General features: G+C 42.6%; 2 protein-coding genes across 3 annotated transcripts; one reads left to right on the top strand and one right to left on the bottom strand.

Moving 5' to 3' along the window:
• The first annotated feature begins 1,031 nt into the window (after positions 1-1,031).
• phldb2a (pleckstrin homology-like domain, family B, member 2a) lies at positions 1,032-16,154 on the top strand. Of its 2 annotated transcripts, none has more exons than XM_006799974.3 (17): positions 1,032-1,146; positions 3,683-3,757; positions 4,582-5,531; positions 5,665-5,997; positions 9,382-9,516; positions 10,126-10,263; positions 10,485-10,631; positions 11,419-11,529; positions 11,609-11,698; positions 11,788-11,925; positions 12,282-12,381; positions 13,334-13,529; positions 13,633-13,723; positions 13,810-13,956; positions 14,077-14,296; positions 14,434-14,519; positions 14,681-16,154. In XM_006799974.3, the coding sequence occupies exons 2-17, from the start codon at positions 3,703-3,705 to the stop codon at positions 14,819-14,821; spliced, it is 3,078 nt and encodes a 1,025-aa protein (XP_006800037.2). In that variant the 5' UTR covers positions 1,032-1,146; positions 3,683-3,702; the 3' UTR covers positions 14,822-16,154. The 2 variants fall into 2 exon arrangements, with proteins under 2 accessions (XP_006800037.2, XP_035767612.2); XM_035911719.2 differs by having other exon boundaries at positions 13,331-13,529.
• A 2,015-nt stretch (positions 16,155-18,169) lies between these two features.
• Positions 18,170-22,591, bottom strand: si:ch211-244c8.4 (uncharacterized). Its single transcript, XM_087847273.1, has 2 exons — positions 19,185-22,591; positions 18,170-18,906 (listed from the first exon to the last, which is right to left on the bottom strand). Exons 1-2 carry the CDS (start codon positions 22,366-22,368, stop codon positions 18,851-18,853), a joined length of 3,240 nt encoding a protein of 1,079 aa, XP_087703399.1. The 5' UTR covers positions 22,369-22,591; the 3' UTR covers positions 18,170-18,850.
• Between the last annotated feature and the right edge of the window lie 584 nt (positions 22,592-23,175).

Raw genomic sequence — 23,175 nt, 5'->3', positions numbered from 1 at the left:
AACTTGAAAGGTTTTTTTTTGTTTTAATGAGGCCCCTTTAAAGATTTACATGTGTCATTGCACTTTCCTGAAACTTTAAAGAATGCACGAGAGAGGGAGAGAGAAAGAGGCAGACAGACTTGTGAGTGTGCGTGTGCACTTTTAAGACAAAGACACCGCCACAGTATCTGGAAGTAATCATCTCGTCCCGGCTGCGCTACACTCACAACCCCCTCCCTATGATGTAACCAGAGTTTTTATGCATGATGGTTCGGGATGGTTTTCAGTGGGTTTTAGGGGATTTCTGTTTTAAAAAAACAACGACCATTTCATTCATTCGGCTCCCTGAAACTGCTGCTTCACTCTGTAGCCTACATTTTCTCATTGTATACCAAGATAAAAATGTATGGAAGTGTTTCCCTCCACCAGAAATGAGATTGTACAAACAGCAATTAAATCAGTAGGTATGCTCTGTGTTGCAGAATGGGTTTTTCACCCTTTGCCTGCACAGTTAGTTGGGGAGGGGGAGTGAGGTTGGCCCCGTTTCAAGCATAGCAATGGGGCCGCCTCCACATACTGCTGAAACAACCATCTAGGAGTCAACATTTTTTTTCTTTGTAACTCTTTTCTCTTCTGGAAAACGCACACTATGAAAAACCTCCTCTGTCTGAAAACCTAATGTCTAATTTTCTGTAAGCAGAAGGCCAGAGACCGCTGGCAGGACATTTAATTAGTTTTACTTTGAAAGTGGAGAATCAGCACCATCACGTGACAAACGCAGCCTTGCAGTAATTCACTCAGAGTCCATGATTGAATAATGAAAACATATGATATTAATCATCAGTGTGAGGTCAGAGGTCAGAAACAGCAAGAGTCACTTCTGTCATCCCTCCTTGCTCATCAGCAATTCTCTATCTAACCAGAGAGGGGCAGCAACCGCGTCTGATGCTCCAAAGTAAACACCCCCCCCCCCCCCCCCCCCTCCCTCTCTCCTGTGGAGGAGGATCTCAGCGGAGAGTTGAGGGTGGGAGGGGAGAGGGTCTCCAGCCTGGTCCTTTGTCATGGAAAGACTTTAGTGTGCTGTTTTAGAGAGAGAGAGGGATTGAGTGGACTTCAGCTTCATCACTAAAAGATCCTATAAGTATGTAAGGGGGACAGAAAGCAAAGGTCAGTCGCTTTTCTTTTCTTTTCCTTCAAATTTCGCTTCAGCAGATGCCAAACTGGCTGGTCGGTACAAAGACTGATGCTCCTGGAAAGTCAGGCGGCTGTGTCAGACTTAAGGTTGCGCGTCGTTTCTGTTTGTTGTACATCTGTCTGCGTCTGTGCTTTTACATGCTTGGAATAAATAAACGTGTAAAGAAAAATAACTCTTGTAGGCTAAAAAAAAGTTTATCTTTATTAACTTAACGTTGCCAGAAAATGCTGCAGCTATTCAAAGAAAGTAGATGACAAAAACAGCAGTGGTTATCAGCAAGTTTCCAGACTACTCACCACAATCCCTGTAGGTACAGTGCGCTGTGAAATCAGGACATTTTAATGATTTATTTTTTTATCATAGCAAAAAATAAAAAATACAATCAAATCTTCTTTTTATATTACCTTAACCTCAAAGTTAATGCTTTGGTTTGCTGGTCAGAAAATTTTGAAGATTTCCTATATGTTAAAACACATATTCTACGTTATATTCTGGCTCTTTGTAGACCCTCTAATTAGATGAAAATTAAACTAATTGTTAACTGCATGGGATTTCCCTTCACTTTTTTCCCTTGCATGGGAATAAAAATGACTGAGGCATAAGGCGACGGCAATTTCAGCACGTTAGGGCCTTAAAAAGCAGTGTGAAAGTATTCCTTTCCTTGTTGCCACACATTAGATGAAAGCCAGCTTATCAGTGGTCATTCCTCAAACTGTTTACATCTCCTTGTGTGTTTATGATCTGCACCTCCCTGCTGGCCTGCAGCCCGAGTAATGCAGTAAAAACTCATGCTCTTGACACGAGACAGTTTTTCTTTTAGGAGGTCTGGAGAATGAACTCATACTGATTGATTGTGTCACTGTGTAAAAGGATACCCTGTTTCCTGTAGGCTCACTCTCCCTCTTCCTCCAGACAGCAGGAGCAGAAAATCTTGGATCAGCCATCTCTGTCTCACTCTGTGTCTGTGCGTGTGGATACAGGAAACGTCTGACTCTTTAAAATCCCTCGATAGTATCACCAGAACCAATAACATCCTTACTTTTCTGTGATCTTTGTGAGTTATGACCTGGAGCGAGGGGATTTGAAGATGGATTTCTTTCTTTTATTTAACATATTTTATTTTTGCCTTCCTTTTCCTTCCTTTTCCTTTTTGCCTTTTCTTTTCCTCAGAGGAGAGCGCAAATCTTTATCCCCCACTCCACCCCACTGGAAAAGCATGAGATTGAGGGCTGTGTTATTATGTTTATATAATAATCCAATCTACTCATTAATTAGCCAATTAAATGTTTTTTTTAAAGACATGCCAAAACCTATAATCCATCCAATTTTTTACTATCTTCTTTTTTTTTTTTTTTGATTTTGTGCATTCAGCATGAAGTGAGTCTGGACTTCAAACTGTGTGTGAATGACTGGTCATGAGTCTGTGGCTGAAACACTGATTAAGACGCAGGGCACTGCTTTTCAGATTTGGTTTTTATTGGTGACAGAGGGCCAGACATAAAAACTTTCCTCTAGACCTGTTTTAATACTCAAGTCTTTAGGAAAGTTTTTATACGTCCTTATTTTGTGGCATTTTGAAGGATAAGTTAACAGAGTGGTGACTTATTCTGTGGAATTTGTATTTTTTACATGAAATATTAAAGATACAGTCCCTCCAACCTTAAAAAATGTAAATAATTTCAACCTGTGGAGCTCAGTTATTGCGTTAGTTGGTTAATTTTGGAGTTATCAGTTGCCATCAGGCCGAGGGGGAAAAAAATTAAATAAATAAAAAATTCACACACATTTTGCAAGCAGGAACTATTTTCTCTTTTACCAAAATACAGCCACCGTCCATATTACTCAGCAGAAGAAAGCGCGTTGAGAGTGATAAGGTGTCGTGTTGCACATTAGCCATTCAGCCAAGCTTTCCTTTTAATGGATAGATGTGGGTGGCAGAAAGAAAAAAGAAAAAGAAAGTCTCCATGATTTAGTAGCTCATCCGGTTCATGCTCAGTGGAAAGTCACAGGTTAAGTAATTTAAGAAGTCCATAAAGAAAGTGGTAAGTTTTGTTGTCATTGGTTACCCAACCCCTCATATCAGGACAAATAAATCATCATTAAAGTTTGACCAATTTTCTAGGAGGACTGACCGATGGATGATGGACACCTCGCTCTCATTTAAGCCTGATAGTAACAATCTGTTACTATCATGATATTGTTTACATGATATTGTTTACATGATATTGTAACATGATATTGTTTACAGTAAAGTTTCTTGAGCTTTTTGAGTAGCTGGGTCTTGATTTCTTATGTGAACACCAAAAGACATTTCTATAGCCAACATCTCCAAAACTGGAAACTTACTCAAAAAACAATTTAGATAAATAAACAGCAGTAAAAGCCATAGAAAATATGTAAAGTATCTAACACAAGGAAGAATCTGGTTTATAGTAAATTCCTGTTTTGTTTTTTTTGTTTTTAGGTTTTTCATTGATGTATATTGATTGCCTCTCCTTTCATGCACAGGGCAAAGCTAAATCAATGTGATGAAGAGCATGCTTCCCCAAAGGAGTGCTGTCGCCACACTGGGCTACAGCTCAGGTAAAACAACAACTGTATCATATTACTGATTACTACAATTACATTATTCAGAAGCGACACTAACAGGAAATGACATCATACAATTACATTTAATATTTATTACATGCCATTTGAATGGAATATGTTTCCACCTTTACGGAGATAACAGAGTCGGCTGAATCACAATAAAGTGGACTATGAGTATTTGGTTAGCTTTCCTGGAGCAGCTCCGTGTCTTTCCAGTCCATCCTCAAAGCTTCTGGGTTTCACTTAAAATGATATCTGAGTAAATGTGCATTGTGGAGCAGACGTCTGGACTATAATTTAGACACTGATCTGCTGGAAAAAATGCTGAGAATTTTATTTGAGTCTAAAGAGCGCAGTCATACTGCAGCTATTCATGCAGGGAGAGCTCACACTATTTATTTCATTTTGCAGGAGTTGTGAACATTCTTTCATCTCAAACAAACTCCCTAATATTTTGCATATTCAACATCCGGTCACCCATGACTCAAGAACCACCCCCCTGGCACAGATATTTTGGGTGTCCTCTTGCTGCCGAGACTATGATGTATTCTGGCTGGTCTTGGTCCACCAGCATTCTTCCATTTTTAGAAGAAACTTAACCACTGATTGAGCCAGTGTTTGTATTGGGCTCAGAACTGTATGAGAGTACATTCTTTGCTGGTTTCTCTACCCCCCACTTACTCAGCACATATGCGATAGCCCTTCTTTTAAGCTGAGCTGCTGTTTATTGTATTGAAGTACTTAAACTAACTTGACTGCTTTATGTAGGCCAAAAATAGACTGGCTTTCATGGTCTCTCAATTTTCACTTTTTTGCAGACTGTGTGAAGATTGAGCACAGCAGTGGCGGCTCAGTGGCTGGCACGATGCTGAGGGGCTCCCGCTCGAAAGCCGAGCTACAGGAACTCATGGAGACGCTGCAGCGCAGGAAGAGCGCTCTGGAGGCTAGTCTGAGGGCAGCAGAGTGCAGCCGCAAGTACTTGAGTACATCTGTAGGAACCCAGCCCACCAGGCCGCTGTCGATCCTCAGTAACACAGAGCGTCCCCCTTCTGCCGCTAGAAACTTCTCTTACATGACCAGCAACAGCGTGCCGCCGTCACCTCGCCAAGGTGATCGCCAGCTAAGCTCTAATGGCTTGCTCCGTCCCTCCCAGGCTCGCCACCAATCCCAAGACAGCTTGCTTCTCTCAAATGGAAGCTCTATGGTCTCCCCTTATGGGGAGTCCATACCACGTTCTCCCAGGGTCAAAAGCGGAGCAGCCAGTATGCCATCCAGCCCCAGAATGACCCGCAGGCTCTACTCACAGGGCAAAGCTTCAGGAGACTCCCGTCAGAGGAAGTACTCCACGGGCTCCCTCAACAGCCTGGGTATGCACAGCCGTTCTCTGCCACGGCTTCACAATGCAGCAGATCCACCTGCATTGTCACTGCCGTTACGCCACTCAGTAGGTTCCCACAGAGTGGTCTCTGCAGGAAACCGGCGCAGTCTCTCCTCTCTGGAGCAGCCTCCAGATGTGACAGTACCAGCCAGCATGCCCAGCACGCCCAGGAGGGCTAGCCTGGCCTCTCTGAGCTCTATGGGAGTAGAGATTGATGGGACGGGGTTAGATCTGGGCATCGGAGAGAGGAGGTTGTCCTTTGGGAAGAGTGGTTTGAGTCCAGGACAACGGGTGGGCAGCATCACCTCTCTGAATGGCAAAGAGGAGCTCAAAGACTACCACCAGCATCAGAGAGATGAGCGACTCAGGGAGCAGAAAGTGCAGAGATTAGTGAGTTCTTTTTACCCAAATTTGTGCACTTTTATATCACTTTAACAATTTATTCATACACCTGTCTGAAACTGTAATCAGTTCAATATTTTCCTAGAATAATTTTAACCAAGCATCAATCAATTATCTGCAGGAATGCCAGCGTCTAGAGACCATCTTAAACCTGTGCACTGAGTTGGGACAGGTAGCGAGAGAGCCAGCGGGATCAGCTGTCTCTGACCTGCAGAAGATCAATAAGGAGCTGGAGAAGCTGCAGGTGTCGGACGATGACTCAGTGTTCTCCGACTCTCCGAGCAGCACAGCTCAAGAGAGCTGCTTTGGAGCCAAAGCCAGAGACTTCCAACTCTCTGAGGAGCAGCAGGACAGCCAGCGTCAGCAGAGCGGCTATAGAGAGGCCAGATCCCACTCACCTGCTATCAGTCTCAACAGCAGTGCACCCTCGCCTTCTATGCATCACAGAGCCAAAGTAAGTCCAAAGAACCCGTTCTCCTTTATAAGCACAAGTTTAGGAAAATGAAATAATATAATCAGTTTGTTAGAAAATGATGGTATCAACTGAAGTATTCAAAAAGAATAAATCTACATCTTGTTGTGCAGTTTTCATTATTATTCTTGAAGTATCTTGTAGTTTGTGACATATATGATGGAGTTCAGTGGTACAGTTTTGTCCTTCTAGTAGTCAGGAGGTCGGAAGAGTCTGAGAGAAAAACTACTGGAATTTTCTAAGGAGAAATTTACATAAATAAAAAAAGACTTCCTTTGCTTTTTGGTTGTACAAAGTGGGTGTTACCCCACAATGATATAAAGTTAACGTCACATTGCCTACAGTGGATGAGCATCCAAACTGTACTTTGCAGTCAGCATCATATCCACACTTTAATGAGACGCTGCATGAATATTCTGAAAAACTATATTGATTCAGGTGTAGTTATAGCTTTTGTCTACTTCTGCTACACTTACACACTAAGTGTAAGCAGAATTCACTGTTTCCCAGTGGTAAATATTAATGGGGTTGTGAAGCAGGGCTGGGAACTTCAATTTTCCCATCGGCTCTCATGAGAAACTGAGACTCTTGTGGCTGCCGCACCAATAAGCTGGACTCAGTTCTACTCAGTATTAATTTGATTTCTTTATAAGTTTATTGATGTAGCCCCCCACAGCAATCCCAGTTTGGGAAAATTAATTTCCCACCTTGGCAGTAAGGTAATTTATTTTTCTCATAAATCTAGGACTTGAATGTCAGAGAAACGTTTCCTGCAAATTTACTGCTGTAATTTGGTAAATTTGGTAAGTTTTTTTCTTTGAATCTCCATTACTTTTAAGTGTGCTTCCTGGTGTTACTCCACAACTAGCCTACGGAGTTAAGGCTTTTAGCTAACAAGTTAGCAAACAGTTATCTATCAAACATAGCTAAATTTAGGGTATTTTTCTGGTCTCTTGATGAATTTTTAAAAGTTTAAAAATGCATCTTTTTTGGCATCTCATCTCCTAAATATGTGAATATTTATATTGAACTACATGTTCATCTGTTACATGCTAATGCTACTTTTTTGCTAACTTTGTTGCTAAGCCTATAGCTTACTGAAGGTTTATTAGAAATAGCTTCAGAACCTAAAGTAGCACTGTTGGTTGGCAAAAGGCCTTTTTAACCAGTTGGAAGACTCCTTCATGCCCCTGGTACATTTGAACTTAAAAGCTCATCTTCTCAGTAACTGTAGCCACACAATGAAAGGTGAGAGAGCTCTCCCTCCCTCCTCTCCCTTCGGCTTAATTTTAGAGCACACTATATTTACCTGTTATGAAAATTGATCACTTGCTTTAAAAATTTGTCACTTGGTGAAAAGAGAAAAATTGTATTACTTTATACTAACAGAATAAACTAACAAGTTCTTGCAGGTTGTTGATGTAATAATGAGTGATAAATTTGGACAAGGACCCTGAAGCTATTTATCTTTACCCTGGTTACTTCCTGGATGACTTTCACAGTGACTGAAGAGCGTTGTGGTGAAGATTAATGGAACACACACTTCTGTGGAATGCAGTTAATCTGACTCCTGATTGCTTGTTTATCTTTGTCCGTTTATATATCAGAGTGGGGGGTTTTTTCAATCCAAGTTTTCCCATCCCACATTTCCTCCAAACTTCAGTTAAAACCTTGTTTTAAAGTTTTCTAGAGATACCAAATATTTGTATTTGAACTCTGTTGAAAGAGTACATAAAGAAATGAGGGGTGAGTCAAAGTTTTGAGCTGCCACCCATTTCTTTATGTTTTGCTTCCACAGAGCCAGACTCGCTTGTAATATTTATAGTTGTCTCGAGCTGTTTTGAATAGTTCTCCAGGGTTTCTCAACTTCGAACACTGAACTCTTAGTTTTGAATGTCCTTCAAGAAGCGTGGAGAACTGTTCCTCTGTTTTTGCCTTATATCTGTACTATATTTCTATATGCCGTATGTTTGCAGACATTTCTGCACCTATTTCCCATTTTACTAGCAACGTATATAGAAATATGTAAGTGAATCAAGACCAACATGCACAGTACTGCATGACAAAATTGTGTCAGAGCTTTAAAAAATTATGTGTGCAGTCCCCCAAACTTTAAGGAAGAATAATTATAACAACTATTAGGCATTCTATTATAACTACTGTAAGTGTGTGCTGATAGTTTCAGTTTATGTTTATGTGGGTTGTTCAGACATAAACAGAGAAATCACAGTTACGCACAATCCTCTCACAGCTTTGATGTTTTCTCACTACTATTTTATAGATGTGTTGCAAACTAATAACCAGATGAACATGTTTAAGGTACAAATATACAAGAAATCAAATATATCACATATATCTTTTCCCAGCCAGACCACTTCTTCTAGGCCAGTTTCTTTTCCACTCTCAAGCAGCAACAACCTAGGGTTGTGTCTGGTTTTAATGAAGAAGTCCTAGTTTTGTTTCAGTCATTCAGATTGTTGGGGGGGAGAGACAGGAAATGACTTTATCCCACAGAGCATTAGCATGCGCATATGTGTGTGTGTGAGTGTGCGCGCGCAGCTCTGTGCAGTTGTGTGATTGGAAGAATGCTAGTGTATATGTGTGGCAGAGCCATGCGTTTTTCCAGATGTTTTGAACTTTCTGCTGAGGATAAATGGATGGAAGATGTTCCAAAAAAATGTAATTATAATTAACCCAGGTAATGTAGCAGATCCAGCTGTCATGTAAACACACGGTTATAAAATTAGGTTTCCAAGTTGATGCTATTATTTTCTGCTATGTGTCAGTCGTGACAGAGGTTTACAGACTCCAAATACCCTCTCTGCCATCTCCTGCATTCCTCAGAGCTTTGTGTGCAGTGAAAAGAGAGCACTCACAACCCATCTGGAAAACTATAAATCCTAGAGCTGTTGTACACATGAGCATCTGTCCAGAGAGAAAAATCAACATGGCTCCTTAAGGGAAGAATACCTGATATTACAGGATGTCTCAAATACACCTACATATGACTGTGAATGAGTGTTTGCAGTGGTGGTTTGAGTGGTGGTGAAGTGCACTGATAGAGATTTCCATTACGGCCAGCGGAAAAGAATCCCTGCTGTCACTGATCCAGCTTGGATGAGTTAAAACAGCAGCTGCTGTCGTCTAATTCAATAAAACCTGATTCTGCACGGAGGCAAAGTATATCAGCATAATTTACACAGCAAAAAGAGAGCTGTTGTTTTTTGTGTAATTGCATAAAGTCTCTTTTTCCATTTGATTTTGCATCCTGTAAACGCGGGGACCTTTGTTTGTATATTTGTACTTACACAATGCGCAGCCTCCTGGAGAGCCGAGCATTTATCTGCGTTCCTGATGTCGTTACAGGCTTTGGAGAGCGTGCAGCTGAAACAGGAAGTAACGCACATAGAGGAAGAAAGAATCCAAGTTTTGAATAACATAGAAGAGCTGGAGCAGAAGATCAAAGACCTGGACAACCAGATGGAGGAGTCTCTTCGAGAGGTAGACGGCACAGTGCAGCACAAAAACCTTTCAGACGAACACATGTGCACATATAATACTCTTTACTCTATTTAATTGCTGGAGTGTTGATGGAGCAGCATGACAATGCGGGATATATCCATGGAGGTTGACTGCAGGGTACTTTTAGTTGGAAGGACACATGTTTTAATTCTATACAAGCAGGTAAATGAATCTTAAATAAAAGTGTGTTAGGTATTTGTGAGACTCAGTGAGAATTAAAAACGGGTAACTTTATAACTGCTTGATGGTCAGGGTCAAAGATAGAGATGGAAAATACCCTGCAGTGGGGTTTTCTACATTTAAAACTAGGTGTTATTAAGAAAAGCTCATTGGAAAGTATCAATGGAAGAGTAATCATTGCTGATTAGAAATAACAAATTATTTATGTATTAAATTATTCATAAAGTAAACAGCAATTGCAGGATGAAGTGTGACATAATAGATGATGTCACTGTGATGAGTTAACTCAGGCTCCACAGATTAAAAACTGATGAAGCGAGCATCATGCTGAAATCCTGTGAATGTCCTATTCAGTGCACTAGTCCAAAAATGAGTCCAAACGCACCCTTGCGTTGCTACTTCCTGCAGATGGAGGTGGAGTGTGCTCTGCTGGAAGGAGAACAGGAGTCGGAGATGGCCCAGCTGCAGAGGGATAAGGAGCTTCTGGAGCAGCTCAAGGGAAAAATTCACAATGTTGAGAAAATGAACCACACTGAGAAGTCACAGGTAAAAATGACAAGAAATGCAGTGAATTATTTCCTAGGCTTAGGTTTGTTACAAAATTTGAGAAGTATTTTTCTAGTTTTTCCACTAATTAGGATTTCAGTAAACTGAGCTAAAAAAAAATCTATACTTTGTATAGTCATAGATTTCTGCTAAGGCAGTTTACCCAAAGCTTTTACTCTTTCACATGGTTTGAATTTTTATGTTTCCTGGTTGCTCCTCAGGAGACTGAGGTGCAGTCAAAAAGTTTGGAGGACTTGGAGTTTCAGAAGCTGGAGAGAGAAATTAAGCAGGACGAGGAAAAAGAGAATCAGAGCCAAGAGCTGCTGCGAGAGATCGCAGACTGTCAGCGCCTTACTGTCACCCGCAAGGTACAACATGTGGAGTTATAGAAGTGTGCATGCTGCATGTGGTGCATGTATAACTCACCCGACATCGTAACACCCTAACCTGTATTTTTCTTCAGTAACTTTAATAACTGGGGGCCTTTTGGAGCACTGTGGCAGAATTAATCCTAACAAGATGTTAAACTTAACTCAGATCTTTAGGGTGTGCAATTTCTAAGTCTGGCCTACACAGGAATATGGACACTATCAAATAGCTTCTTTAAAAAAATAAATTTTATATTATTTTTCTAGAGGGACTGTTACACATATTATATACACATAATGAATAGTGACTTTAAAAAGTGCATTTTTACACAATGGAAGGTAAAAAGCAAACATGTTTTTTAGTGATGATTGTAAATTCGCCTTTTTTCTGTATTTTTGTTGAATTTACTACACTGTGGTCTGTTGTCATTAATCTTACTGCAGGTTTTGCATGAAAATAAAGCTTCAAAATTATGAGATTTGCAGCACAAAGCATGAACTAATTGCAGGAAACCATCAATGGTAAGCATGCAATGCTGAAGGCCAACTGAACACTTTTTTTTATTGAGTATCAAAACCCAGAAAGGGCACAGGAACTGGGTAAAGATATTTGCTTATAAAGAGGGTGTAGTATATCCCAGAAACTGAACTGCCTGTATTAGAATTTTCTGCCTTACTTTCTCAATAACTGCATTGCTTTTTATTTTTACCGCGTTCTTCTGCCTCGCGCTTTGTGAATGCTGACATATGTAATGTGTACTAATGCTGCGCTCCTTATTTCTCACAGGAAAGACTCATGACGCTCAAGAAACAGTCATCTCAGATTACTTTACAGGCTCAGCAGGAACGGGAAAATTTCCAGAGAGAGAAGAACAATTTGCTCGTCATGCTTCAGAAGGTTTGAAAATTCTCTGAATGTTACAATTGTAAACACAGCCTTCGGTTTTATTTACTTAAAGAGTGCCTCGTGTCTGCAGGAGAGAGAGAAATTGGTGTCTTTGGAAGGAAAGTATGCAGAGCTGTCTGAGGGGCAGACCTTCACTAACAATCCTGTAGCCATCAAAGAGGTAGGAGTCAGTGGCACAAATAGTGCAGCTTTAGGTTTTTAATATTAAAAATCCTATTTCTCCTTTTCATTGCTCTGATTTCTGTGCAGCACTTGCACACTCTGAAGGAAAGACGAAGAAGCAGCAAGGAAAATTCATCACATCCAAATGACAGTCTACCTCATAAAAGGAGCCAGCAGCTGCTCACCACTTATGGCAGATCCCTCGGACGCACGCTTCCTCCAAAGGTCTTTAGGTTTTTTCAGAAAATCTGAGCAGACGGAAAAGGTTGGCTCAAACTGGAAGTTAATGCTTGCTCCCTCAGTCTGCTATGTTAAAGAGCACTTAGCGTGTCGACTTTTTAAAACATTTGCAGTGGTACTTTCAAAATGATTGTGCTCATGGAGATTCTGGCCTGCAGATGCTTTGCCCTAGTTATTTGTTTATCCCTTGAGAATGATCCACCCAAACAGGAATTCTCAGTTTCAGTCTGGGTTGCAACATCCATCCAGCTCATGAAGTATAAATGAGAGAAGTTTGCATTTCTGTAAATGTTGAAGAATGCAGTCCTAAACAGCACGTGTGCTCTTGTTTCCCCTCTCAGCCTCACCTTCCTTTGTCCCAAAGCTCAAGCTGTGGCAGCGTCATCCCACAAGGCTTCTGCTTCTCCCCCCGGGAGGTGAACCTTCGCCGCTTGCCCAAGAGTGAGTCACACTGTCCCGTCTCGTCTGTATCAACCTCTTGGTAGTAGTTGTAGTAGTAGATCGGCTCTGCTCCTGGGGCTGTATGACTGTCAGGTCAGGAAATGCTGTGGTCCTTTGAAAATCTGTGTCACTGCACAAAGCAAGATACATTTAGTCTAAAACTGATGTTAAAAAAACACATCAGAACAGAAACGCTACATTATACAAGAAAGAAAAGTGGGATTTTTAGCTTTGCTTGTTTCAAATCAAGATACAAATGCAAATATTTTTAATGAAACAACCGAAATTACAGCATTTTTGCAATTTTTTGCATCAAGACAGTAATAAAATAACCATAAGATGCAGTCTGTCTGCTCTCAGTTTGCAATAAGTTGGCAATTATGGCACAACAAAAATTGTAAATATGTTACACTTACTACCTACATTCTGCCAGAACCTCATAGATTTGAAAAAGAAATTCATAAACTCATCTACAAGTAGTGATGGGGATGCTGAAGGAAGACAGGTTAACTATAAAATGACTCAGGTGCTCAGCAACCTTGGTTTTATATAGGAATATAACCAGAATACAACGAGTTGAGCCAAGTGCAATACTGCAACGATACGTCACAGACGAGCTGCACTCATCAGCACAGACTGACTTAGATTGATTGCAACGTGCTGGCAATCTGTCTGTATTTACAAATTAGACAGCAATTATTTGCAAGCCTTTGCCAAACTGTCTGAGAATGATTACAGGCAGTCTGAGTCAGACCACATTTGTTAGTTTACCACCAGGTAACCTGTGCAATTGCCTATTTTTACTCTGTTTACTCTGTTTTTATAAGAGCTAATACTGTTTGGCCATGTAGTTAATGCATTGCAGCTCTTTGGATGTGATTTTGTCTGTTAACAAACATGTGTCCTGGTGGTATTTTCAGTTTGTTATTTTAATATTTTCTTCTGTCAGCAGGCAACAGCCACGCGCATGTAAATGAAGACAGGCAAAGACAGAGTGATTTTTGCAACAGGTTGGTCTCTGAACCCAACGTCTTCCTGGACTCTTTCTCTTACCCGGACAACAGCCAGACGTCAGACACCATCAGCGTGGACAGCTCTGACAGCCTGGAAACCAGCTTCTCTGCCTGCTCCCCAGACAACATCTCAAGGTTAGAGACAGGAAACACGATGAGCTACACATCAAAGGAAGTTTCTTCTTTCTTTGATAGTTCTATTTGTTACTGACAGCTTGTATTTTCCATTTATTATCAGTGCCAGTACCTCCAATATGGCAAAGATTGAAGAGATGGAGCGTTTGCTCCGCGAGGCCCAGGCTGAGAAGCTGAGACTCCTCGAGCATCGAGTACTGAGCCAAATCTAACCTAAATTGTAACCTTGCATGTCGGATGTGTGCATTTGATTATAAATGTAATTTACTTACATGTGCAGGAGCGGGAGATGGACATACGCAGGCAGGCTCTGGAGGAGGAGAGGAGAAGAAGAGAGGAACTGGAGAAACGGCTGCAGGAGGAAACAAGCAGGAGACAGAAGCTTGTGGAGAGAGAGGTGAAGCTCAGAGAGAAGCAGAGATCACAGGTATTCACAAAAACTCACGAGAAGATGTTGAAATCCAATCTTGAGTTCACATTAGCTTCGTGTAACTACATTTCAGATAAAGACGAGTAAAATGTCTACTTTCATCTAATTTTATCGCAGTCCCGGCTGTTGACAAGATACCACCCAGTAAGAAAAGACGACCTTGATCTTCACGGCCACATTGAAGCAGCCGGACACAACCCAGACGCCTGCTTCCATCTGGCCATCACTGATAAAACTTGTCGCGGGTTCCTCGTCAAAATGGGAGGAAAGATCAAGACGTGGAAGAAGCGCTGGTTTGTCTTTGACCACAATCGCAGGACACTCACTTACTATGCAGGTGAGTATCTTTCTTTTAGTTCTCTACTTTGATGTGCAGCTTTTTTGGTGCGACAAAGTTGCTGCAGCAATGGCTGTAACTTTGAGCTACGCTTGGATACTTTGACACAGCAGTTCTGTTTATACTCCCGGCTGCAGACAAACACGAGACCAAGATGAAAGGCGTCATTTACTTCCAAGCCATAGAGGAGGTGTACTATGACCATTTAAAGAATGCGCACAAAGTGAGTCCGTTTACGTGCGTGTGTTTGTGTATCCGTGGCATTTTACCACGTGGCATTGTATAGTATTGACACCTGTTTGTCCTTTTTTTCTCCTCCCCCTCTCCTTTACTCTATATTATTTGACTTTTTTCTCAAAAATGACATTCACTTCCACACACAAGAGCCCCAACCCCTCGCTGACCTTCAGTGTGAAGACCCACGATCGGGTGTACTACATGGTGGCTCCGTCCCCTGAAGCCATGCGTATCTGGATGGATGTTATTGTAACCGGTGCTGAAGGACACATGCACTTCATGGTGTAACAGAGCTACAATTATTGTTTGCTAGGTTACCTAAAAAATGTAAGCTTCAGTTTACACTTGAAGTTGTCTACAAATGAGCTTGAGCATAACTTCTGCTCAAATACAGACTTTGTAATGTAATCTTGTATAAGTAGATCAAAAGAAGTGGCATGAAAGTTTCATAATCAGGCTGTTTACTTCTTTCAGCACTTAAAACTGTAGCTGTTGCATTTTCCAGTTTTTCTTTATCCTTCTAAACTGCGGTACACCCTAATGCTGCTTCACTACAGATGTATGGCTGTCCAACAGCTTCCTGTAAACTGTGGCCACCTCTTGCTTTCTTCCTGCAGTCTGGTTGCACTCCGCCTTTAGTCAGACTGAAATTTTTTTCCTCTGAATGTCGACTCTGATGTATTATTTCGATATCGTCACTAATATTCAATTATTAGCATACTGCATTTTAAAGTCAGTCACTTTGAATGCTGCTGCCAGCGTAAGGTCACTTATGCTTACGTGTGCGTCACTTCCATTTAAACGAACGAACCATTTTTCTTCACACATGCAAATTAAATTTGTGAAGGATTATTGTAGGCACTTTGTGACTTTATTGATTTAAGTTATTAGCAATTTTAGGCAAATATTTGACTCCTAGAGGCAGAAAATGACCACAGTGCAGTTAGATTTCTCCGTCTGTAGCTGTGGCTGCAGGCCTGACGTGAATGAAGCCATGTCGTGCAGCGGTGATGCTGTATGTGCTGCATCACCCACGTTCCTCACACCTTTCATGTCTGCATTTTCACCAGCAGAGGTCCTCAGCGAGCCCTCAGACTGGAATGACGTAATCCTCCGCTCTGGCCAAACTCACTTAGTATATATGAGTAATTATTGAAAGCTTTAATAATCTACATGTTTAATCTAATCTGTTTACTTGTAAAGCCTAGTTTATCGTGCTAAAACAAATGACGGAGGTCATCTAGAAAGCAAATGATTTTTTTAATGTGTTTAATATTTGACGTATTCTCTGGCTGTGTTTGATAATCAAAGATCACTGTCACACCAGGTGACGAGCTGTCGGGTTACAGACTGCAGGGCTCACTGTAGAGTGCAGATCAGGCTGCAGAGCTGACAGTGTTGCAGGTGAAGTTGTTGCTTTTTTGGTTGATGCCTCTCTGTGACGAGAGGCGTTTGCCAGGTAAACATCTCAACCTTGTGCTGTTGTGTGAAACATAAGCCTTGAAACCCCTAGAATTACTGCATTTATATATACATATATATATATATATATTTTTGAATACACTTCATATTTTATATTTTGTTTATAAACAGTAACTCTATGCTACAGATTTTTATACTCAACGTGTGTGATAAATAAATAATTCTGATCATGAGTCGTATTGTTAAAGGAATATTATTTCTTAATGTGATGTCGGTACAGTACATGCAGCTTACACAGTAATGAGCATGTGAACCAAACTGATAAGAAACCAAAAAAGTGAATGGTTTTCAAATACAAAGGAGATTTAGAAAAGGCAAACAAATGAAACGTGTGTATTGCAATTAGCACCTGTAAATAAATACATAAAGGGACAAATATGAGAAGATAATATTGGAACACAACACAGCTGTTGCAGATATACTGCTAATGCCTCCAGAATGTCACTTAAAGTTCAGGAATTGTGCCATAAATTTTTTTTGGTGCTAAAAAAAAATAATTATATAAGATTATATAATTATATAAGATATATAAGAAAATATTATATTCCCCTAAATAACTTAGTGTAATTCAATTTTAAACCTTATAGCATCTAATAACTGGTCTTATGTACTGTTCATGTGCTCATTAACGCACTCATGTTTGAAACCCCGCCTTCCAATACCACAGCCTTTTATTGGTTGACCTAGTGGGGTTGGCATGGAAACAAAGAATGAAGCATGCTAAATTAGGTTCTAAAGAGGCACGTAGCCTCTCCAGAGGCAGAAACAGACACACAAACACAGACACGCCACAGAAAGCCAGGTTGGCCTCGGTGCATTATGGCTGCTGTAGTTTGTGTTAAATAATTGGGGCGGTGGGGGGGCTGTCTTCAGAGATAGCGAGACTGTTTGCACGGAAACAGACAAAACAATCTGTATAAACACTGCGGCAACAGATCATACAAAATAGCATAAAAGTATTTTCCACTAACACACACACACACACCGTTGTTGCGCGGTGCTCTCGGCTGTTATCTTTCTCACTTACAGTATGAAATCCAGACTGCTGGATAATCATGTGAATGGATGCATTCACGTACACAGGATCTCACCTGCGTTTTCCAGCGATGGAGAGCATAATGTCGTTATTACCTTGTGGCACAGTGCGAGCCTGCAACTCAATACCTCCTCAGACAGACGTGATTATAAATCTACAGACATTTATTTAAGTGTTTAAATCTCAGTGTGCAGGTGTTATGCCAGGAAGCAAACATGTGTTGGATCAGGGCCTTAGGGAGCAACTGTTCCTTTCTCAGGGAGACGTGTTGCCCTGGATAGCCTGCATCGACACCTGATGTGGTGCAATCCTCGTGTTTTTCTCTTCTCGGCCTGCGCCCTCTGGCTTTCAAAATCAAACAGAGGTCTTTTTGTGTCACCTCTGCACCTCCTCATTTGTAAATCAAAAGAACATTCAGCCTTTGCTCCCTCTTCGTAACGCAACAGTCCTCTTAACATCATCCCATGACTCAGATTAGTTTCCCATCCTTAACCTGGGGTTTTAACTTCATCTGCTATTAACCAGTCAAATTTTTCTTGCATTTTCTGTCTCTGTGCAACATTAATAAATGATCTTTGTTGCTCATTCCACCTTTTTTTGGTAATAAAATTATCAGCTTGTTCTTTTCCGCAGTGATATTAAACTCCAAAGCAAATCGTCGACTCAGTCAGAGTGGAATCATTCAGCATGTCCATTAGGTACGTTTTTACACTAAGAATAGCAATGACACACATTCCCAGACCCTTTTCCCTTTGATAATAAGGTAGGCTATGCATGTTAAGCGTTTTCCCTCGCAGCTGATTGGCCTGGCTCAGCTGGCATTCATGTGCTCACTATTCAGGTCAGTGAGCTTGGAGTGTGGATGATGCTGGAATGATGTGTCTGTGAGGACAAGCTGAGACTTGGCTGCAGTAAGATGGTGAAGATCAGTCAGGGAAAATATATAATATTACTCCTTCTCTTTGCTCTGATTCTTAGCCTTTACTTATATTTCAGATTTACACGTTCCTTCCGTATAATCCGAGTTATTTGCAGGCATGTGTTCGTATCTCCCCGTGTTAAAACTACAACAGTATGAAAAACGGTGTGCAGTTCACAACTTAAACAGATCCCACATGTTAGGTACTCATATTGTTTTATTGATTAAATAGGAAACAGGACAACATAGATGAGTCTCTACACAGAGATGCTGTTCTCATCCGACTATAACTGGGACAAGAATAAAGATGTGCCAGTTCATGAGCTGGAGATCTCATCCCACCATCCTTTCTGTCCACAATGCCATTTTTAATGGCTGCTCTCCCCTGTCAATTTCATTGCGAGGAGTAATTTCCACTCTTTCAAACCACAGCCCCTCCCATAGTTCACAGTGAGATCTGAGTATGTTACATATGAGCAGGCGGACACACAGGCGCTGTACAGTTCAACATATTGTGCAAAAACTTCATGGCATGTTTTTTTTCTGCTACATACATCCAGAGAAAGGTGTGGAATGTAAAATTTGGTTGTTGCATTTATCTATAGAGCTCCTGCGGTTCATCTCCTGGCATAAATAAAAGGTAAAGGGATTGGTTATTATCAAAGAGACTTGCTGAAAAGAAAGACAAAAAAGACTTCCTACAAAAAGTGGGAGTAACAAAAGTTAAAAGTACTGTAGAAAAGACTGAAAAAATTCTGACAGTCTGTAGGAAAAGCACCCTCAAAAAGGCACTCGCCCATGTTGTGTGAAAGGGTGTGTGTGTGTGAGAGAGAGAGACAGACTGTGTTCCCAGACGACCTTTTATCTCGCTCATCCTTTGTTACCGATGCTGCTTTGTGTTCAGGTGTGACTCTGAACCTTTCCTGAGTGCATGTCTAGGGTGGCTCAGCACCAAAGAGCCGGGCTTGTCGCTTCAGCTGCCCACGGGGATGTTTTGTGCTTGAGTGCTGTCAGTTTCCTTGACTCTGTTCCTGTTGCTTATGAAGTAGTGAAGCCAAGAGATGACAGAAAGACCAGCCAGGATTTACAGTATAGAATGCAAAGTTTAAAAAATTGTGATGTTGGAAAAAAGTTGCAGTCAGAGCAGTAATCTGCAGTCGACTGATTCAATCCACTGACTTATTTCCTTATCTGGGCGCTGCCACCTGTGGCTGCAGGTTTAGTACCAGCTCTGCGGACAGGAACCTTGGACACGGGTATCTTAGTGCGAGGGGGTTCTTTAGTCTGAGGGACTTGGGAGGCAGTGTGAGTCTGTGCACCGTGCTTCACGGGGATCTTTGAGTCACGCGCTGAACTGGTGAGAACTTTCTGGTGTTGGGGGTGCTGACTGTCCTCCTGGGTGTGTTTTGAGGTGGCTTCTGCAGCACTGATTTTATCTTTGTTTCCTGCATCATGTGAGTTAAAATGGGGTCTTTCTTCTTCTAGCACGGGTGTGGGCGGATTTCTGCTTGATTCCTCATCAGCATGTTGCTGGCTGTCCCGGACAGGTAGCCTGCCCACTCTGCTTCCTCCCACGACAGGGATTTTGCTCAGCCCTGATGCTTTGGCTTGTGTTCTCTTTTCTCTGGGGGGCTCTTGGAGGCTTGTTCGCGACTCCTTATGTGGTTCTTCGGTTTTACACGGTGCAGTCTGCACACCCTCCCCATTTGTGCCATTTGGACTAGCCAATTGGCCATCCACTGTTGCTAGTCCACTTCCACTAGGCTTAGCAGAGGCTGGAGCTTCACTTGGCTGAGGTTTAGGGGTAGGAGGAAGAGAAGTGACAGGGCAAGGAGCACCAGGAGGTACAGGATGGGCTTTTGGCTGAGAAACTGGAATCTGACCAGAAGTAGAAAGTGGTTTGGCTACAGAAATTGGGGCAGGAGAGTCAGTAGATACAGAAACTGGGATTTTAGCCAGGGCAGGTGGGGGTTTTGATCGAAAAACCTCCTGTTGGGCTGGAGCAGATGGATCTTTACATGCAGATGCTGGGATTTGAACAGGGGTGGGAGGGGGTTTGGATTGAGGGACTTCCTTTTGAGCTGGAGCGGGCAGATCTTTATATACAGTAACTGGGGGCTGAGCTGGGGCAGGAGGGGTTTTAGATTGAGCAGGCTCCTTTTGAGCTGGAGCAGGCTGATCTTTACAGACAGAAAGTGGAACCTCAACAGGGGCAGGAGGGGCTTTAGATTGAGCAGGCTCCTTTTGAGCTGGAGCAGGCTGATCTTTATAGATAGAAACTGGGACTTGAACAGGGGCAGGAGGGGTTTTAGATTGGGAAATTTGCGGTTGAGCAGGAGCAGGTTGATCTTTAGATAAAGAAACTGGAATATGACCCGGAGCAGTAGATGCTGTAGAAACTGCTGCATGAGTAGCAAGTGCTGGAATTGGTGTGGGAGTAGGGGGCGTTTTATCTAACAAGACCGTGGCAGAGGTGGGTTTAGTCGCAGGAGGAAGCTTAGCTGAAGAAACTGAAGCTGGAGTTGTTATAGATGCAGGGCTGGGTTGGGTTTTAGCTGTGGGAGGACAGATATCAGGAGCAGTTACATGTGAGGGAGGGCTTTTATTTTGTTCTGTGAGGGTAGAGGTGAGTGTAGGCTTGAAAAGGGCCCCAGATGCAGAGGCTGAGGTTGCAGCTGATGTGGGAGCTGCTGTTTTAGAGAGAGTACCCGGGTCAGGAGAAGATGGTTTTGTTGTAACTGTGCAGGCTGGTGATACTGTCACTGGGGTTTTAGAGTCTACTGTAACTGAGATTAGAGAAGGTTTGCAGGAAGTGCTAATTGAATCTGACTTAGCAGGGGGAGGCTGGGAGATAGCAACAGGGATGGGTGGGCTGTGGGTTATTGATGGGGGTTTGGTGGAGACGGGGGGTGAAGTAGCTACAAGACTGGGTTTACTTACAGAAGTAGTAGTTTGAGGAGGCAGTACAGTCTGTGAAGCCAGTTTGCTAGCTGTAGAGGTAAGAACTGGACTAACTGAGGGAGCCTTTACTACAGAGGCTGGGGTGTTTGGAGGAGCTGTGGTCGCTGTAGAGGTGGACATCACTGTAGATTTACTTGTAATCACAAAGGAAGACGTTGGAGCTGAAAGGTTTGTTGAAGTTACAGGAAACGCTGAGGGTTTTGTTGTAGTTGGTGCCAGAGCTGTGATGGTTTTAGCGCTGACAGAAGGCTCAGAGGCTGGAGTAGAGTCTGAGCTCAGTTTGACTGAGGGAGTTGTCAGAGTGGAAGATTTGGTGAAAGTTGTGGTGGGGGTGGTGCTTGGCTTGGAAATGGGAGAAGAGGTTGTAGTTGCCTTTGACAGTGCAGTAAAGGGTTGGGGTGAAGTGGCAGTGGGGGCGGCTACATGATAAGGTTTTGCTGTGGAAGCAGTGCTGACTTTTGTGGGACTCAGCGGAGAGGAGATAGTGGGTTTGGAGAAGGGAGATGTGGATGTTGGCGTGACCTCAGTCACCACAGTGCTGATAGCACTGCTCGCTTTCCCCCACTCTGCTTCCACATCAGCCATGATGTCCCCACCCCCTGTGATGGAGTCAAAAGTCAGGAGAGACGAGATGTCCGCAAGCAACGAGCTCAGGCTGGTGTCCCCGGGCACCAGTGGTGGCTCAAGGGTGGGTGACGACGCTACATTTTCACGAGTTTTACTCTCACTGCTTGTTGTTACCTGGGAAGTTGCGGTGTCTGGTGGGGATGGGGTTGCACTGTCCAGAGTTGTTGCACTCTTGACGTGCTCACGCCTCTCTGTTTCAGGGCTGTCCAGAGAGCGAGGCTGGGATTTGGGTGTGAGGGTGAGGTCCTCTTTGATGATTTCAACACTGTTGGCACGGGATGACATGAGGAGCGGACTAGGAGGGAGTTCCTCCTTCTCCTCTTTATCTTTCGATTTGAACTTAACATTTCCAAAGAGACCCTTCAGCCCACGACGCTGGCGACCCACTGGCTGGGACACGGTGTGGACTCGGCGGTCCCCCACTCCCCTCCTGCCACCCCTCAGCAGTGACAGGAAGCTGAGAGACTTGGCTGAGCTGGCTGATGAAACGGAGTTGCGAGCAGGGGCGGCAGCCAGAACGCCATCTTCGCCGAGTTGCTCCTCCTCTGCCTGCTCCTTCTCTGCCTCGCTCACCTCCTGTCCCTTTTCCTTGTCTGGCTCCTGCTCAGAATCTGGCGCAGGACTCTCTGATAATCCATCTAGTGTTTTGCTCCTGTGAACAGGTGACTTGTTGTTTCCATCTCCTTTGCTTCGAATAGAAAAGATGTTACCTGGCTTGCGTTTGCCAAACAGCTTGAATCCTTTTCTGATTTTTCCACTTGGCTGCGATTCACAAGGTGGGGGGTCCATGTTCTCCGTTTGTACGTCCATCTTCTCTCTGCGTCCCCCTTTTGTTTTTGTATCCTCCTGTCAGCTGCTGCAGATTTTATTCCCCAGCCAGTGATGGAGCATTTATATCCAGACCTTTTTCTCCGTGTGTAGCCTTGCGCTACCTCCTCTGCTCTCAGTGTTTCTTTATCACTTGTCCGTATCCCTCCCTCCGTCTGTCTTTCCCATCCAGCCCTTTCTCCTCTATTTCTCCCTCAAAAGCCCCTCCCCTTTGGCTCATTTTTGTCTGGCTGCCCTCCCTGGTTGCCATAGCAACTGAGGGGCTAAGCAGCTTTCGTCAGCAATGCAGAGCCAGGGGCTGTCATCAACCCACCCTGAACATAGCTTTCTCGTCCTCTCTTCCTGTCTGATGACTCTGTTTATATAAACAGCAAAGACAAATGCTCCATTAATAGGGCCACATTTTCAATTCTGAATGATCTGGCTTTATATAAAACTTCTCATCCAGATTAGGGCAGCGCTACCTCGACATACAGCCTAATAATTGGTTTGTGCTGTGGATTTGCCTTAATTCTACATAAACTGGCCTCATTTCAATCATCTGCATCACCGCAACTCACACCAGTCTGTTAAATGTGTCGTGAAGCTGTGATTTACAAATAGAAATTGACGTCTATTAATAATAATAAAGAGCAATAATCTTAGAATATAATTAGCATATTATTTGCCTTTCTTTTTCTTTTCATCTAATGTGTTGGATATGTGTTCAATATGTGTTGGATATGTGTTCAAAAAGCATATTTGTAACACCTTTTAGAAGAACCAACTGTAATCCTTTTTAATTTATTC

This window comes from Neolamprologus brichardi, chromosome 10 (assembly GCF_056152115.1).
Source record: "Neolamprologus brichardi isolate AB-2024 chromosome 10, ASM5615211v1, whole genome shotgun sequence".
NCBI classification, from domain to species: Eukaryota; Metazoa; Chordata; class Actinopteri; order Cichliformes; family Cichlidae; genus Neolamprologus; species Neolamprologus brichardi.
This window is presented reverse-complemented; position numbering and strand designations above follow the sequence as displayed.